At 40.2% G+C, this 18,377-nt stretch overlaps 1 protein-coding gene across 1 annotated transcript; it reads left to right on the plus strand.

Annotated features, from left to right (window-relative positions):
* The first annotated feature begins 17,136 nt into the window (after positions 1-17,136).
* LOC142171724 (uncharacterized) lies at positions 17,137-17,586 on the plus strand. The gene has a single exon (XM_075235418.1). The coding sequence runs from the start codon at positions 17,137-17,139 to the stop codon at positions 17,584-17,586; it is 450 nt and encodes a 149-aa protein (XP_075091519.1).
* Positions 17,587-18,377: the final 791 nt, after the last annotated feature.

Genomic DNA, 18,377 nt, shown 5'->3' on the forward strand with positions numbered 1-18,377 from the left:
TTCGGCAGAGTCCCCCCTATAATTGGGCCTATCCACATGCCAGAGTAACACCAAAATAACTCCTAACAACACATCCACAACCCAACAAAATACCACAAGGTATATATCAATAACACCAATCTCAGCATTACAAGCACTGCATTATCATAATGATATCGGGACATGAAACACATCATATGTATGGTCATCACCATATTTCTGGTCTTAAAAGCTGTTCATCATTAATTCCAGCATCATCAATTAATCTCATATTAACCACTACCTCATTTTGAATTTTCACAACACTGACAACAGAATGTGAGGCATGAAGACCTCATGATTGCTTACTCGGATTAATGAGTCACATTTAATGCCACCTGGGCACTCATCTCATAGGTTAAAACTCAATGTTTACAGCACGAAAATGACTGAATATGAACAGAAAACATACAAGAATTATTAAATAAGCCTAACAGGCATGACTCCCTATTAATATTATTGTGCAAATTAATTTCACAAAGGGAGAATTTTAAACTCATAAATATTTCACCACAAGGACCTCGTCCTTACATAACTTCCACCGCGGCTTGCAGCCCGGTTTAAATATTTCATATCATGTAAAAATGTGAGGATCTCGTCCTCAACTCTGAATCACAAGTATGTTGCACATTGTGTACCAAAATTACTTTTGGGCTTATAGCCCTCAATGGTGTACCAAAAATAAAATGACAGACACAGGTTCACATCTTTAAATCTCCCCACAGGGATAAACATATATGTGGGTCACAAATTTACGAAGCTCACCCATAAGTGGAGCATAATAGGAGGGCTCACCTCAATATTCAGAATCGAATCAAATTAAGAAAAATATCCCTTTATAATAAAATCAGGATCGTACCTGTAACAACACCATCTGGTGTATTAGCCTCAGCCAAATCATAGTGATTAAATCAACGGGTCGGGCCTTCACCTCTTAAGTACACACTACCCGTCTGTCCTCCACCTCTAGCTGACTGTGCACGTGGAGTATCAACTGGAATAAAGCTTGTGGCTGGAGTGTTCAGATGAAATCCACCCCTCCCAAGTCTGGGATAATCTCTCATGATATGCCTAGTATAACCACACTCATAACAACCCCTCTGAGGTTGCGGCTGCTCGTACTGAGTCTGCGTCGGATAACTAGAATAACCACTGTAAGAATCTCGTGTCGGTGGTGCATTGTAAACTGGAGCACTCCGAGTAATCTGATGTGCGGACTGAGCTGACCGACTAATCGAGCCTCCGCTGTAATGGGTTCTAGATGAAGAGTAAAACCCACTGAAACCTCCAGATCTTCGAGACCTTTTGGCCTCCTTAGACTCCCTTTCCTCGCCTAAAACACCCTCAATCTTCCTTGCGATCTCCACTACTTGTTGAAATGGAGCATCAGTTTGCAACTCTCGAGCCATGCATATTTTAATATCATAATTGAGCCCCTCAATGAATCTGCAGACCCGTTCTCTTATTGTAGGAACTAAGATAGGTGCATGACGGGCTAACTCACTGAACCTGATAGCATATTCTGACACTTTCATAGTGCCCTGACGCAACCGTTCAAACTCTATGCACCACACATCTCTGAGAGTCTGAGAAACAAACTCTTTCAAGAATATTTCCAAAAATTGAGCCCAAGTTGGAGGTGTGGCATCGACTGGTCTACCTTCTTCATAGATTTGCCACCACCGATACGCTGCGCCTGACAGTTGAAATGTAGTAAAGGAAACTCCGCTTACTTCCACAATACCCATGGTATGGACAATACGGTGATAATTTTCCAGAAATCCTTGGGCATCCTCTGTAGATGTGCCATTGAATGTTGGTGGATCATATTTCTTAAACCTTTCAAGTCTCTTTTGTTCTTTTTGTGATGCCTCGGGCTTTACCTCAGGCTGAACCGGAATAATAGGTTGTACCGGTACTACACCCGAAACCTGACCAATATGAACCTGCTGCTCTGGAGTTGTGGTAGGAGTCTGAGCTACTCCCCCAATCTGCGGAATGTTTGGTGCAACAGAGATCAATCCCGCCTGAGTTAATGTACCAAACATACTCAGAAACTGTGATAAAGTCTCCTGAAGTCCTGGGTAACAACAGGTGCTTCTGGTACCTGTCCCCCAACTAGAGCTACTAGTGGATCCTCAACTGTTGTTCTGACAGGTGCTCTAGTCACAGCACGTGCCCTTCCTCGACCTCTACCTCGGCCCCGGCCTATTGCAGCCCTAGCAGTATGTGCGGATGCCTGCTCAGCTAACTCAGTAGCACGTGTCCTCACCATCTGTGAGAGAATGGAGATACAAATGTTCAAATTCCAAATTCAACAAATTCCGCATGACAGGAATGAAAGAAATGGAAATTTCCTAACAGTTCTGTAGCCTCTCGAAGATAAGTACAGACGTCTCCGTACCGATCCGCAAGACTCTACTAGACTCGTTCGTGACTCGTAAAACCTATAAACCTAGAGCTCTGATATCAACTTATCACGACCCAAAATCCCACCACAGGCGTCGTGATGGCACCTAGTCTCTAAGACTAGGTAAGCTGATTTCAATTACCTTTTGAAGCCATTTTTTCTTTAAACTAACAGCGGAAATAATTACAATATACAATCTCCCAAGACTGGTAGTACTGAGTCACGAACTCTAACTGAATACATGGAATGATCACGATGACCGAATATACAATACTGTTTGATTACAAATTAACAGTACAATGGAATGAAAAGACTCCAAGGGATTGCGATGGCCAAGCAGCTCTACCTTGAATCCTTACGATCCCGCTTTAACTCTACTCAAGTCCGATATCTCCAATACCTAGCTCTGCACAAAAATGTGCAGAAGTGTAGTATGAGTACACCACGGTCGGTACCCATTAAATATCAAGACTAACCTCAATGGAGTAGAGACGAGGTACATTCAAGACATTCACTAGTCTATTAACCTGTGCATATAATATATAGAATAATAAGAAACAGATAGCAATAAGGACAGGATAAAACAACCAGTGGTATGCACAACAAGACAACAAGAATACCATAAATATCACTCAACAATTAAAAATACATGTACGCCCAATTAATTCAAGTTTTTCAAATAAATATCCTTCACATATAATTCTTCCAAATAACTCTCTTTCAAATGTAGTTTTCTCAAATAATTATTTTTCAAATATAATTCTTTCAATAAATCTTTTCAAATATAATTTTCTCGAATAAATATTTTTCAATGCAATTCTTTCATATAATTCTTTTTGAATAAAAATCCTTTTAAATAAATATTTTGAACATAATTCTTTCAATTAAAAAGTCACCATGTGACACCTCATTCTATAATCATAAAAATACGGGTCTCAACCCATTTTCATATTTTTTGTAAACACGGGTCTCAGCCCATTTTCATATTTCCACGGCACCTCGTGCCCATAATTAAATCATCATATTTTTCCGGCACCTCGTACCCTCATTTCATATCACCACTGCACGGACAATTCACGTGCCAAATATCATCATCATTTCATCATAGCACCTCGTGACCATATTTCATATCACAATTGCACAGATAATTCACGTGCCAAATATCCTCATTATTTACTCACGGCACCTCGTGCCCACATTTTATTTTATAATCCGCCTGGCAATAGCCACATGCTCTCAATTTCAACATAAATCAGATTGTTATCAATTTACCAACAACAAGACAAATTGCACAAGGTATAAAAATAAACACAAGAGAATCACAACATCACATGAGAATTATCAACACCACAACCCCACATCATCACATATCGTCCATGACAATATCCACCCTTATCGCTCCTATTGCCACCCTTATCACTCCTATAGCCACCCCTATCACTCCGCCCAAACAATATCAATAGCCACCCTTATCGCTCTTATTTCCACCCTTATCGCTCCTATTTCCACCCTTATCGCTCCTATAGCCACCCTTATCGCTCTTATTTCCACTCTTATCGCTCCTATAGCCATCCTTATTGCTCCGCCCACATAATATTCTAACAAACACAATAACAGTGAAATGCCATCCTTATACCCAGATAATGACAATGGTGAAATGCCACTCTTATCTCCCCAAAATAATAACTCATACAACACAATAATTTACACGGAAAATTAACACGGCAACACAATAAAATCAATTGATATCACAATTTGCCCAATGGCCACAACCAAATTCCAAAGATATAACAAAATTAATTAATTTCACAACAAATAACCTAAGGCTCCACAAATGTATATAACACCCAAAAACAATCAATAGAGATGAAATTACTCAGCATAGAGCAAAACCTTCATTAATGCAAATTTAGATAATTATATTAACGCTTATTCAAAGCTCGCTTAAATTAATTATTTGTATAGAAAAATTCATATTGGAATTAATTTCCAAGAAATATTAAACCAACAATACTCACGAAATTTCACAAATATTTCAAGTAACAATCACATCAAATTATCATATAAAAACAAATTCAAAAATAAGGATTTAGGCATGGCAAATAGATGATTTAAAAATTTTCCATAATTTCACAATTTACTACACAATAATGCCTAAGACTTTAATTCAATGAATTTTGCATGTATAAGCCCGAGTACGTACCCGTCACCTCGCGTACACGGCTTTTCACATTTCACAAATGGCACATAAGACTCAATGCCTAAGGGGTAATTCCTCCACTCGAGGTTAAGCAAGACACTTACCTTTTTGAAGTTAGGTCGATATTCCAAAATAGCTTTCTAACGTTAATTGACCTCCGGACGGCTCCAATCTTTCTTGAGCCTTCCTTACATTACTACGAGGTTCCGGAAATCCTAACAACTTCAATCTATTTAGAAACATAAAAAAAGTGAACCATAATTAGGAAGATTTTCATGGTTTCAGCTCATTTGAGCATTTTATCAATCACTAGGTGTGCAAATTTGGCTATAAGGTTCTTCTATAAGATTTCCTTCATTCCACAACCCAATCTTTACTTATTTGATCTCAACAATCTTTCCACAAACCTTATTGGTACAAGCACATATACATAATACTCTTACACCCAAGAATCATACTCCCAATAACCAATCTTTTATCCCAAACTCGAAATTTGAAGACTAGGGGTTGAATCTTACCTCTTAGACGAAGATCTTGTGATTAGCTTCCTTTATTCTTGAAGATTGGATAATTAGAATGTTAGGTTCTCTCCTTATCTCTCTAAAATACTCTTACCTCTCTCTAAAACCCTCACAAAAATAACCCAAAATAAGCCTCAAAGGCTATTTATCAAAATGGGGCCGGGTTATGAAAATAGGAAAATTAACCCTCTGAACTCAGCTATGTGGTCGCACAATGGACCGCACAATTGGTGTGTGGGTTGCAAAATGATCGCACAAATCGGTGCCCAGAACTGGGCTGTTCTGGACCATTTTGCGACCAGTTTGCGGTCGCATAACCATTTTGTGATCGCATAATGGTCGCATAGTGGTCGCATAATTGGTCGCAGAATCGCATTCTATCAGTCATTGATAATTTGGTCATAACTTCTTGTAGGAATGTCAAAATGACGAACGGTTTGAAGCGTTGGAAACTAGACACATAGACCTTTCTTTTGATAGGTAACACACCATATAAATATTCATATCAAGAGAGTTATTCTCGTTTGAAGTTAGATCTTGTGCGAACTCACTTGAAACTGTAGTCTATTATGAAATTTCCAACTTCAACATTCGATGCCGAAACCTATCGAATCAAGTCCGATTGACCTCAAAATTTTCACACAAGTCATAAGTGACATAATAAACCTATTTCAATTTCCAGAATCAGATTCCGACCTCGTTATCAAAAATTCAACCTTCGATCGATCTTTCCGAAAATTGTCTATTTTCCAACTTTCGCCAAAATACGTCGAATTATCCTACGGACTTTCAAATCCAAATATGAACACGCGCCTAAGTCCGAAATTACCATACGAAGCTACTGACATTATCAAATTTCTATTCCGATGTCGTTTGCTCAAAAGTCAACTCTTTGGTCTTTCCATTTAAGCTTCAAAAATGAGAATTTCTCTTTCAATTAAATTCTAAATCTTCCGAAAATCAAACTCGACTACACCCGCGGGTCATAATACATATTATAAAGTTGCTTGGAACCTTAAGTCGTTGAACAGAGCGTTAATTCTTAAAACGATAAGTCAGTCGTTACAGCTTGTAACTTTTCAATGCTAGTATTGCTTGAACTTTTGAACTAGCATGACATGTTTCCTTGCCACTTGTAAAGCATAATGCATTTGTTCAAGTTTGTGTTCCTCAAATATTGCCTAAAGACTTCAGTACATAGCCTTTTCTTTATATTTTTTCAACTAGTCTAAGTCTTGATGCCTAACTATCTTGTTAATTTTGGCAATGTTTTTGAACTTTGGTATTATGACTGATGCTCAGCATGTTAAGTCTTCCCATGTTATTATTTGTCAACCATTGTAGACTATGCCCACTAGTCTATTTGACATGCTAACTAGGCTCCCATGTTGGAATTTCTATGTGTAGACTGCTATTTCACTTGTTCATATCCTTGATTCTGCTAGACCTTCATGTAAAGCTCTTATGTCTAAAGTACTTTAGGCTAATTTTGGACCATTATTTACTTTGCAACTCTTTTTGGAATGGTTCATTATCCTATAGTGGTCAATTCTGTCGTTCTTAAGCTTTCTTTCTGGAATTACAAGCCTCAATTGCCTCATATGTATCTTGTGTGCCTTCAATCTAGCCTAGTTTTATATATATATGTCTTAACTAGGAATGTTGTTAGCTATAGCTTTAAGAATTAAGTGTCTAAGATGTCCAGTTAATTCTATAAATAGTTTGTCGCTTGTATGGCTGAACTTGGCATCCATTTGGGTAGAGTATGTCATTTATTTGGTCCTGGTATGGTGGACCTGTCATGGTACTGAAAGTCTGGGATGCGCTATCTCCATTTGGAATTTTGACATGCAGTCCATATGAAGTTCTAAGCCTGTTTGAAGGCCCAGATGTGTTGCTGGGTTATTCTATATTCATGTTTGGGTCTGTAATCATTCAATATGGTCTGTAATAACTTGTAATGATGAAAAGTTAATAAAATGGGGCTGGGGTATTCTAATATTTGCATGAAAGGCTAGAAAACATGCCTATAGGGTCTAAGTGCTTTATGCGCTATCTCCATCAATAGAAATCATAGAAGTCTTATCTGTTTTGAATGTCGCTTAGTTTTATCATTTTTAAGCAACCTAAGTAAATTCTAGAACCACTCAAATAGTAGATCCAAAGCCTCCTGGACCATAGGCATGGGACGGGTAGCACACGCATAGGGTATAACTTAGAATTGAATTAGAACGCTTTTAGGTAAATAACTTCAACATAGTAATCGGGTAGCTGGAGATGATAGTCTATGCCCGCTGAATAATATGAGCAACTCCTACCTAAAGGAAGTTGCGAAGTATTATTTATGTTGCACGGGGTGATCCTTTAGGCTAAAAAAACCTAGGACCCCACTTTCTTTACATACTTGACACCCACACTTAGTCGTTTAATATAGACCAATGTAGTTGTATCCTTATAGTCCTACTAAGATTTGTACCGATCCTCATATGTTTTAATAAGACTTTTCAACTTCTAATTTCTATTTATTTATTTGATCACCTAGCCTAATTACATAATCTACATAGTTTAAAGTTCGGCCGGGACCCACAGTTGTGAACCTCGAAGAGTACCTAACACCTTCTCTCCGAGGTAATTTGAGTCCTTACCCGATCTTTGGAGACGTTGACTAGTGAAAATAGAGTTACTTGCAAATAGGTACCCTAACGCACCTTAAACCGTTAGGTGGCGACTCTTCTCTTTTAATACCTCATTTAAAAGAGTTGTCACATGTCAAAATTCACTTTCGCGAGAAAACGGGGGGGATTCACACTCAGGCTCTTACCATAATGAACTTGACTTATGTGGATTACTCTCTTTTTATTTATTTGTTATAAAACTGCACTTACATGCACATCCCTTCCCCTATTCGCCTTTATCTGTTTAAATCTGCTATGACATGCACATCCCTTTCCCATTTACCTTTATTTGCTATAACCACCCTTCATCTCTTTTCATCCTGTCTAAAACTGCTATATCATGCCTTTCCCATCCCTACTTCCTGCTTTATTACATTCCTACATATATTTTTATGAACTAAACTGACTTCTTTCTTTTGTCTTTTTTCTTTATTCTTTCCATGTTTACTTTTGCTATCCTATTTATTGCTTTCTATCATGCAAATATTTGGCAACGTATTATTAGCTCTGCATAAAACATGCTCAACATCATACTCCACTCGTGCCAATTATCAACATAGCGGCGCTTGATGAGAGTCCGTGCTCTTCCAAAAATTAACCTTTTAAATTGGAAATGCTTATTTGCGGTAGACTAGTCGATCAACAGTGCAATCGACGGTCCCATGCCTTTCCCTCTCAAGTTGTCCACTTGGGAGTACCAGTCTAGACCATTCTAGAAACCCTACTCCAACTTAAAATGTACATGCATCATGCTAAATCTAGTATGGGCTGGAGCGTTATCAACGCAACAACCCTCTAAGATAAACCTTGTCCAAAGTCCGATTTCCACAATCCCAATGGACACTATCATATTATTTGCATTACTTGGAGAAAATACGCCAACGTGTTGATCATTATTGCATAAGTAGTCAAATATGGAGGGGGAAAGGGCTAAACTTTGTTGGCTTTCATAAAATGAAGCATGAAGTACCCAGGTTTGGTATGGTCCAAAACATCCCACCGTTGTTACTTGAATAGTGGAAAGACCTTGCACCTTGCGATAAGAACCATGTAAGAAGAGTACTTGGTGACCTGCTATCCTTGCTAAACGTTCGACCAAATAGGGCATTGATTGAGGCCGCTACCATGTTCTAGGACGAGAAAAGAGCCGTTTTTTCAATTTGGCAATATAGAAATGACTCCTCTCCTAGAGGAAATAGGAGGCTTCGCCAAGTTACCATGGGATAGTCCGGGATTACTAGTACCAGAAAATCGCACCCCCCGCGGTTTTCTAAGGATGTTAGGTTTTAAGAAAAATGATGAGCTGTACTGTTTAAAGAAATCATACATCACTTTTGAATTTTTTTACGAGCGTTATGGGCATAGCAAGTCGTATCGTCTTCATCATGATGAAATTGCCATTACTTCCTTGGGTTGGACGCACCATCGGATTTATGTGTTCGTCGTCTGCTTCTTGGGGTTGTTGATATTTCCAATGAAATGGGGAAAGATTCATACTCTCTTAGCCATGGTCGTCAGGACTTTGATGGAGTACATCGAAGGACAAACTTATACTATCGTCCCTATGATCTTAGCCGAGATGTTTCGTGCTCTAGATCAATGCAAGTGGGGATTTAGACACTTTGAGGGTTGTAATATGTTACTACAAGTCTGGCTGCTGGAACACTTTCAGAGAGAAGAGTATCGTCAAGAGCTTCTGCGACGACCGTTGAATGACTACATAGCTTACCATCACCCAAAGAAAATGACGTTTATCCCAAACAGGTTTGCACAACCAGGAAATATTGTAAGCTGGGTGTGTTTCTTCAACAATCTGACGGACGAGTAGGTACATTGGATGTTCGAGTGGTTTCCTAGCAGTGAGTTCATTATCAGGTCAAGAGGTACTACTCATCTGGTACTAATCGGGTTGCGAGGCATCTATTCTTATGCTTCTATAAGGGTAATGAGGCAAGCGGGGAGAAAACAGGTCATACCTCAGGTTTCCAACATGGTCCAGTACAAGGCATATTTCAAAGGAGACGCCATTCCATTCAAGTTCGAGGCACAACAAATGTGGAACCAAAAAGTCATTGTGGAAAAATAAACCATTGAGCCAGACAGGTATCCAGCCGGTCATATGTACTACTATCTATCATGGTTGGAGGATGACATAGCAAGAGACGTCCAGCCGGGAGTCAATTTGAAGGATAGGGCCATAGATGAAGTAGCTGAAGCACAGGTTAAGTATAGAAGGCTACGCAAAAGGGTATTCGAGTCTGAAACTAAACATTTGGAACAACATAAAGTGAACATGGAAGCGATAAAGGAATGAAAGGAGATTGCCATCAAGTCAGCAGAAAGATTGGTATATTTGGAACAAAGGTTGATAGAGCTCGAAGGAAAGATGAGAAAGAGACTCTCAGATTGTCGACACGGATGGCAGTGAAGGAGGACATCTAGCAAAAGCTTACCTACTATTGGATATGCGCGATCTGGGAAACCTGATTGATGGGGTCAAAAGAGCCAAGCATGGAGAAGGTCCTTCACGGACCAAGTAGACTAGGAAATGATGTTCTTTACTGTTTTCTAGCTTAGCTTTAGATTTAGATTGTAATAAGGCTAAATGCCATTAGTAATTTTTATTATCGATTTAGTAAAGGTTTGACTCATTTTTTGCATTAATGAAATGATGCAAATGTTGGCATCTATTTTCTCCAAGTCTATGTGTCACTTAGGCCTACCTCAGGCACAACGAGGTCCCCAAATTAGGATGCGAATCATTGCATAACTTTGTGTAATATGCTTAAATATTGCAAAAACTCTTTTGTTTCACCTTAATAAATTGGTTACCTCCCATTCCCAAAGGTTGGTTCGTGCATACTGGCATCGTCAGCATATCACACTAGATCCAGAGGTCCTCTACCTCGTCCTTCACCAAGTGATCCTAAAGGCAAAAGCAAAGGGAAAGGGAAAATGGATTATTTGAGTGGTATTAGGAAAGACAATGCCACCGTGGTGGAAAATGTTGAAACCTCAGATGGCTAAAGTACTCCGGCACAGAATGCATTGGTCTTACGTTTGGAACAGAAAATCCTAGAACTACAAGGCGAACTTGAGCAAGTCCGAAATTTAGCAAACCTCTCCCTCACTCTCAATGTCCCCGACATTAACCAGAAAAACCGACACCACCGCAAAACACATAAAACCAAAACCCACCACCAAATCCCCCCGCACCACACCAGTATCCCACACCTCCCCAGAACCTTATCCCATCACCAGGACCGACTCCTCAACAACACCACCATCATCCAACTCAATACCCATAAATCACTACTTATCACACTCCCCAGAATGCGCCACAACCTACTCCCGATCCTAAAAACTCAACCAATGACCACCCTTATACCCCAAGTGCCAGCAATCCATCAAAGCAATCTGATATATGTGAAAACTTTACCTCACACCCCGCAGCAAGCCCTATACATACCCGAATCGACTAAGAAGGACCTGCTCATTAAGAACATGGCGGAGGAACTCAAGAAGCTCACTAGTAGATTTCAAAGTGTCGAGGGTGGTAAAGGTGTTGAAGGTCTAAACTATGAAGACCTGTGTATTCAGCCAGATGTGGAACTACCGGAGAGTTACAAACCTCCCAATTTCCAAATGTTCGATGGAACTGGTGATCCAAAAGTACATCTGAGAACGTATTGTGACAAGCTTGTAGGAGTGGACAAGAATGAACAAATCCGCATGAAATTATTCATGCAAAGCCTTACGGGAGATGCCTTGTCTTGGTACATCAGTCAAAACCCAAAGAAGTGGGTTAGTTGGATAAGTATGGCGCCAAATTTCATAGATAGATTCAGGTTCAACACGGAAAATACACCAGATGTTTTCTATATTCAAAACCTTAAGAAGAAGCCGATAGAAACCTTCCGTGAGTATGCTACTCGTTGGAGATCAAAAGCCGCGAAAGTAAGGCTAGCACTTGAAGAAGAACAAATGAACAAGTTCTTTGTCAGGGCTCAAGACCCGCAGTATTATGAAAGGTTAATGGTTTATTGAAAATCACAAATTTTCCGACATCATCAAGTTAGGAGAAAGAATAGAAGAAGGGATTAATAATGGGATGGTGACCAATTTCGAGTCACTACAGTCCACGAATAAAGCTTTGCAATCAGGAGGTAGTTCGAAGAAGAAAGAAGTAGGTACCATGATGGTAGCCCGGGGTCCTAAATTCTCTCACAAACCAAACACCTCCACCCACATACCAACCCTCACCCCCTTACATACCAATAGCATGCTACCATCTACCCATGCCTATAATACTCAACCTGCATATTACCATTCACCACCACCCGCCCGCTAAAATTACCAGAAGACACTACTAAATTTCGACTGCAGACCGCCTAGACAATATACCCCAATTGCTGAACTCATAGACCAACTGTACGAGAGACTAAAGGTCGCTGGTTATGTTACTCTTATCCCTGCTGTTATTATGGAAAATTCTTCCCAATGGATTAACCCCAACAAAACATGTGCCTATCATTAAGGCATGAAGGGTCATACCATCGATGAGTACCGCACGTTGAAAGACTAGATTCAGACACTGATCTACACTAAGGTCATACAGGCTAAGAAAGCTACACCAAATGTTTGTAACAATCCTCTCCCAGATCATAGAGGTGAAGGAGTGAATGTGATAGAAATTGATAAAGAATGGGATCAGGAAGGGTCCATCGGACTCATTCGAGAGGGAGATGCTCCTAAAACATCTCTGGTCACCCTCACACCAGTTGTGCTACATACCCAGGCACCGTTTGAAGTCGATATAACTACACCATTCACTATGATGGTAGCTCCCACACTATCTTACAAGTCTGATACCATCCCATGGGACTATGTTGCGGAAGCAAGGAGAAAGGGAAAAGCAAAACTGGAGGAAACAGGTGCGGCACAAGGTATGACTAGAACTGGCAGAGTTTATACACCTGAGAATCTGGGAGAAACAAGTAAGGAAGCTGCACCTAAGCTTCCTGTTGTCGAGACCGACCCTGACGACCTTTGGAGAAAGGTACAAGCGAGGGAGTATTCCGTTGTTGACCATTTGAACAAGACTCCCGCTTAGATATCAATCTTATCACTACTGCAAAACTAAGACACACATAGGAACGCTTTAATGAAGGCATTGAGTGAAGCTTATGTACCCACCAACATCACTAGTGGGAGATGGCTAACATGGTCAGACAGATATTGGAGAGCCACAAAATCAGTTTTCATGAAGATGAATTACCACCAGAAGGGCTGAGTCACAACAGGGCGTTACACATCACGATGCAATTTGAGGATAAGTTCATCGCCAGGGACTTGATAGATGGAGGTTCAAGTCTCAACATATGCCCATTGACTACCCTAAAGAGACTATGTAAAGGCATACACGAGATACGGATGGGAAGCATGAATGTGAAGGCATTTGATGGATCTCATAGAGCCACCATTGGAGAAATCAACCTCAATCTACAGATGGGCCTGACTTGGTTTGATGTCGAGTTCCAAGTGCTGGACATATCTGCTACCTACAATCTATTGTTGGGATGACCCTGGATACATGTCGCCAGGGCAGTGGCTTCGACTCTGCATCAGGCTATGAAATTTGAGTGGTATCATCAGGAGGTGATCATCCATGGAGATGGAAGTAACCCCATCTACACCAATCAGACTGTACCGGTCATCGAAAACAGAAAGAAGCTGGGTGGAGAAATATACCATCGCATTAAACGAGTCAACGCAATTGAAAAGGACCGATGGTGGAGCAACAAGATAGAAAGCATACTGCTATGGATAGGATATGAACCCGATAAGGGTCTCAGCAAAAATCTTCAATGGATCACCAAACTCGTACAACCACAGCATCATATCATGACTTTTGGGCTCGGATATGAATACACATGGCAGGAATACCAGGATTGGTCACCACCGTGGCATGCTCCTTATTATTTATTAGAACAACTGATACTACCTCTGTACCAGACATTCCATCAAGTTGACATGATATGGGGTTCTGAGGAAGATGAAGTTTTAGCTGGCATAAGGAAGTTATTTCTAGATAAAGAAGATATGGACTGCAGTGCAATAGTTGAGGACAAGGAGGGGAAGACCTTACCATTCAAACCATGGAGAAAGGAGTTGTTCTCAAGAACTGTACCGCTACACCATCCCGGGCCCGTTGAGTTCCTGGGTAGCCTGGCAAAATATGCATGAATTACTTTAAAAAAATAGTTTTGAGCATTTGAGACATTTTCAGTATTTTGTATTGAAATAATTGATCGAGCCATCGAGCTGCACTTGTTGACATTTTTAAGATTTTATTAATGCATTACTGCTTTTCGTATTTATTATTATATTTATATTTTCTTTTCAATATTATTATTACCTATCCCGATGAACCTACGACTATGATGTATAATGAGATAATGCAATATAAGGATAATGATTTAGAGGATCTGGAAGATGATATAATACCTGAGGAAATCATCAGAGAAGTAGAAAACTTTGAAAATAAACCCAAGTCTAATTTGGAGGAAACTGAGGCCATTAACTTAGGGGATTTCGAAACGGTCAACGAAACACGTATAAGTATTCATCTATCACCGTCAGAGAAGGAAGAGTATATCAGATTCCTAAAAATTTGCATGGTCCTACGACGATATGACTGGTTTAAGCACATCCATAGTGGCTCACAAGCTACCCAATAATCTCATGTGTCCACCGGTAAAGCAGAAGCTTAGAAAGATCAAACCAGATATAAATTTGAAGATAAAAGAAGAGCTCACCAAGCAAATCAAAGCCAAGGTTTTTCGAGTGGTCGAATATCTGACTTAGTTGGCCAACATCGTGCAGTTCCGAAGAAAGATGGGAAAGTTAGAGTATGTGTCGATTATCGAGATCTAAACAGAGCAAGTCCCAAAGATGATTTCTTGTTGTCCAACATACACATACTGATTGACTACAGTGCCAAGCATGAGCTCCAATCTTTTGTGGATTGCTTCACAGGATACCATCAAATCTGAATGGATGAAGAGGATGTCGAAAAGATAGCCTTCATCACACCATGGGGGATATACTGTTACAAAATGATGTTGTTTGGTCTGAAGAATGTTGGAGCCACCTACATGAGAGACATGACAATCATCTTCTACGACATGATACCCAAGGAAATAGAGGTATACGTAGATGACGTTATCACTAAATCTAAAAGGAGTTCATATCACATAGCAGACTTGAAGAAATTTTTCGCCCGGCTTCGAAAATACAATTTGAAGTTGAATCCTGCAAAATGTTCCCTCAGAGTCCTTTCTGGAAAGTTGTTAGGATTCATCGTCAGTCACCGAGGGATTGAGTTAGACCCATCAAAAGTCAAAGCTATCCAAGACTTGCCACCTCCGAAAAATAAGAAAGATATGATGAGTGTTTTAGGGCGACTCAATTACATCAGCCACTTCGTAGCACAATCAACCGTGATACGTGAGCCAATCTTCAGAATGCTGAGGAAAGATGCAACAAGATGGACTGAATAATGCCAGAAGGCCTTCGACAAAATCAAGGAGTATTTATCTAAACCGCTTGTTCTGGTCCCGCTAGAACCGAAAAGACCTCTGTTGCTATATTTTTCTGTATTAGATGGGGCTTTTAGTTGCGTTTTGGGACAACATGATAAAACTAGAAGAAATGAGAAGGCGATATATTATCTGAGCAAGAAATTCACGCCTTATGAAGCCCGGTACTCTTTGTTGGAATGCACCTGTTGTTCTTTGACATGGATAGCTCAGAAGTTGAGACATTATTTCTGTGCATACACTACATATCTCATATCAAGGATGGACCCGCTAAAATACATCTTTCAGAAACCCATGCCTATGGGTAAGTTAGCAAAGTGGCAGATATTGCTGAGTGAGTTCGACATCGTCTATGTAACTCAAAAGGCGGTTAAAGGGCAAGCATTGGCGGATCATCTGGCAGAAAATCCCGTAGACGGAGAATATGAACCATTAAAAATATATTTTCCCGACGATGAGGTATCATTTGTAGGAGAAGATATCACCGAGGCATATGATGGTTGGAGGATGTTCTTCGACGGAGCAGCAAACTTCAAAGGAGTAGGTATCAGAGTTGTCTTAGTATCAGAAATCGGCCAACACTATCCGGTATCTGCAAAACTCAGGTTTCCATGCACCAACAATATGGAGGAGTATGAGGCCTGCATCTTGGGACTCGGGTTGTCCATTGACATGAACGTTCAAGAGTTGCTGGTAATCGGAGATTTAGATCTTTTGGTACATCAAGTTCTAGGGGAATGGGCTACGAAGAACACCAAAATATTGCCATATTTTCACTGTGTACAAGAGCTGACCAAGAGGTTCGCAAAGATAGAATTCAAACATGTTCTGAGGATCCAGAATGAGTTTGCAAATGTGTTAGCCACTTTGTCTTCCATGATATAACACCCAAACAAGAATTTCATTGATCTTATCCCAATAGAAATTCATAAGCAGCCAGCTTATTGTGCTCATGAATAAAAGACTAACGAAAATTCGTGGATCCACGATATCAAGAAGTACCTGGAAAAGGGAGAATACCCAGAGACTGTTACCCATACCCAGAAGCGCACGCATCAAAGATTAGCCAACCATTTCTTTCAAAGCGGAGGAATTCTATATAGAAGGACTCCTGACCTGGGATTACTATGGTGTGTCGATACCAAGGAGGCATCCAGATTGCTCGAGGAAATACATGCCGGAACCTGCGGATCGCACATGAATGGTTTCATCTTAGCCAAGAAGATACTAAGAGCAGGGTATTTCTGGATGACTATGGAAACAGACTGCATCAAGTATATTCAGAAGTGTCACCAATGCCAGATACATGCTGACATGATACGAGTACCACCCAATGAACTCAATGCAACAAGTTCACCATGTCCTTTCTCCGCTTAGGGTATGGATGTCATCGGCGCAATCGAACCCGCTGCTTCAAACGGGCATAGGTTCATTCAGGTGGCCATAGACTAATTCACAAATGAGTTGAAATTGTATCTTATAAAGCTGTAACTAAGAAGGTTGTAGCGGATTTTGTTCGGGACCGCACTGTTTGTCGATTTGGAGTATCGGAGTCAATCATTACTGACAATGCCGCCAATCTCAATAGCGATTTGATGAAAGCCATGGGTGAAACATTCAAGATCAAGCATAGGAACTCCATGCATACATGCCGCAAATGAATGGAGCCGTATAAGTCTCCAACAAGAACATCAAGAAGATATTTAGGAAAATGGTGGACAATTACAAAAAATGGCATGAGAAGCTGCCATTTGCTTTACTTGGATATCGTACCACAGTCCGCACATCAACTAGGGCAACTCCCTACCTACTGGTTTATTGTATTGAAGTCGTTATTCCCACCGAAGTGGAAATTCCTTCTTTAAGAATCATACAAGAAGCTGAGCTCAGCGATGCAAAATGGGTACGAAGCCGGTATGAACAACTAGCTCTTATTGACGGAAAAAGAATGAATGCGGTGTGCCACGGTAAACTATACTGGAACAGAATGGCGAGATATTTCAACAAAAAGGTCAGGCCAAGGCAATTCGCATCAGGGCAATTTGTGCTAAAGCGAATCTTCCCGCATCAGGATGAAGCCAAGGGGAAGTTCTCACCCAACTGGAAGGGCCCTTACATGATTCACCGAGTATTGACAGGAGGAGCACTTATACATGCATAAATGGACAGAGAAATTTGGTCGTAACCTATCAATTCAGACGCAGTCAAGAGATACTATGTTTAAGATTGTTTGTATTTTCTATTTGATGTAACTGAACTACGCTTGACCTAATTCCCATTTAACATGGGATACATAGGCAGCCCTGTGGGTTCGGTCACATCCTACTAAAATCTTCATTTCTCCCATGATCAGAAACTGGGGCAAGATCGCGAGTTTGTCCGATTTCATCATGTTTGGAACAGCCAAGGAATGTGTTGTCAGAAGTATACACTTAAACTGAGGCAGAACTTTGAGGTTGACCCTCAAAATTCTAAAGTAAGGAGGTTGTGATGTCTCGAAATGCGTCACAGTCATCAGTGCATCCAAATTATTTGATCTCGTGCATTTCAAACAACTACATTTCTGAAAATAATAATTTGTCAAATGCATGCATATTTTTTGAAAATTTGTTTTTATGGCAGCCAGACGTTACCTAGGGTAACTCAATAAGGGTCTCAAGGCAAAAGGCAAAGCAAGGAAATTGAGAGAACGAACCAACCGTTCCCCCACAAAACTCACAATTCTTCTTTGAATGCAGGCACAATAAACATAACAGGAATATTTGCAAATACGTACACACAGCAAAATCTCTATATTCATAACAACAAAGTTTCCAAACGCAAACACGTCAAGCTAAGAAATACTTTACTCTCTCACAACTATTCGTTTCTTTTCTTGTATAGGGATAAGCACTGCCATCATCATCACACAAGGCTAAACACTGCCTTCTTTGCATGAGACTAAGCAATGTC

This window comes from Nicotiana tabacum, chromosome 17 (assembly GCF_000715075.1).
Source record: "Nicotiana tabacum cultivar K326 chromosome 17, ASM71507v2, whole genome shotgun sequence".
Classification (NCBI taxonomy): domain Eukaryota; kingdom Viridiplantae; phylum Streptophyta; class Magnoliopsida; order Solanales; family Solanaceae; genus Nicotiana; species Nicotiana tabacum.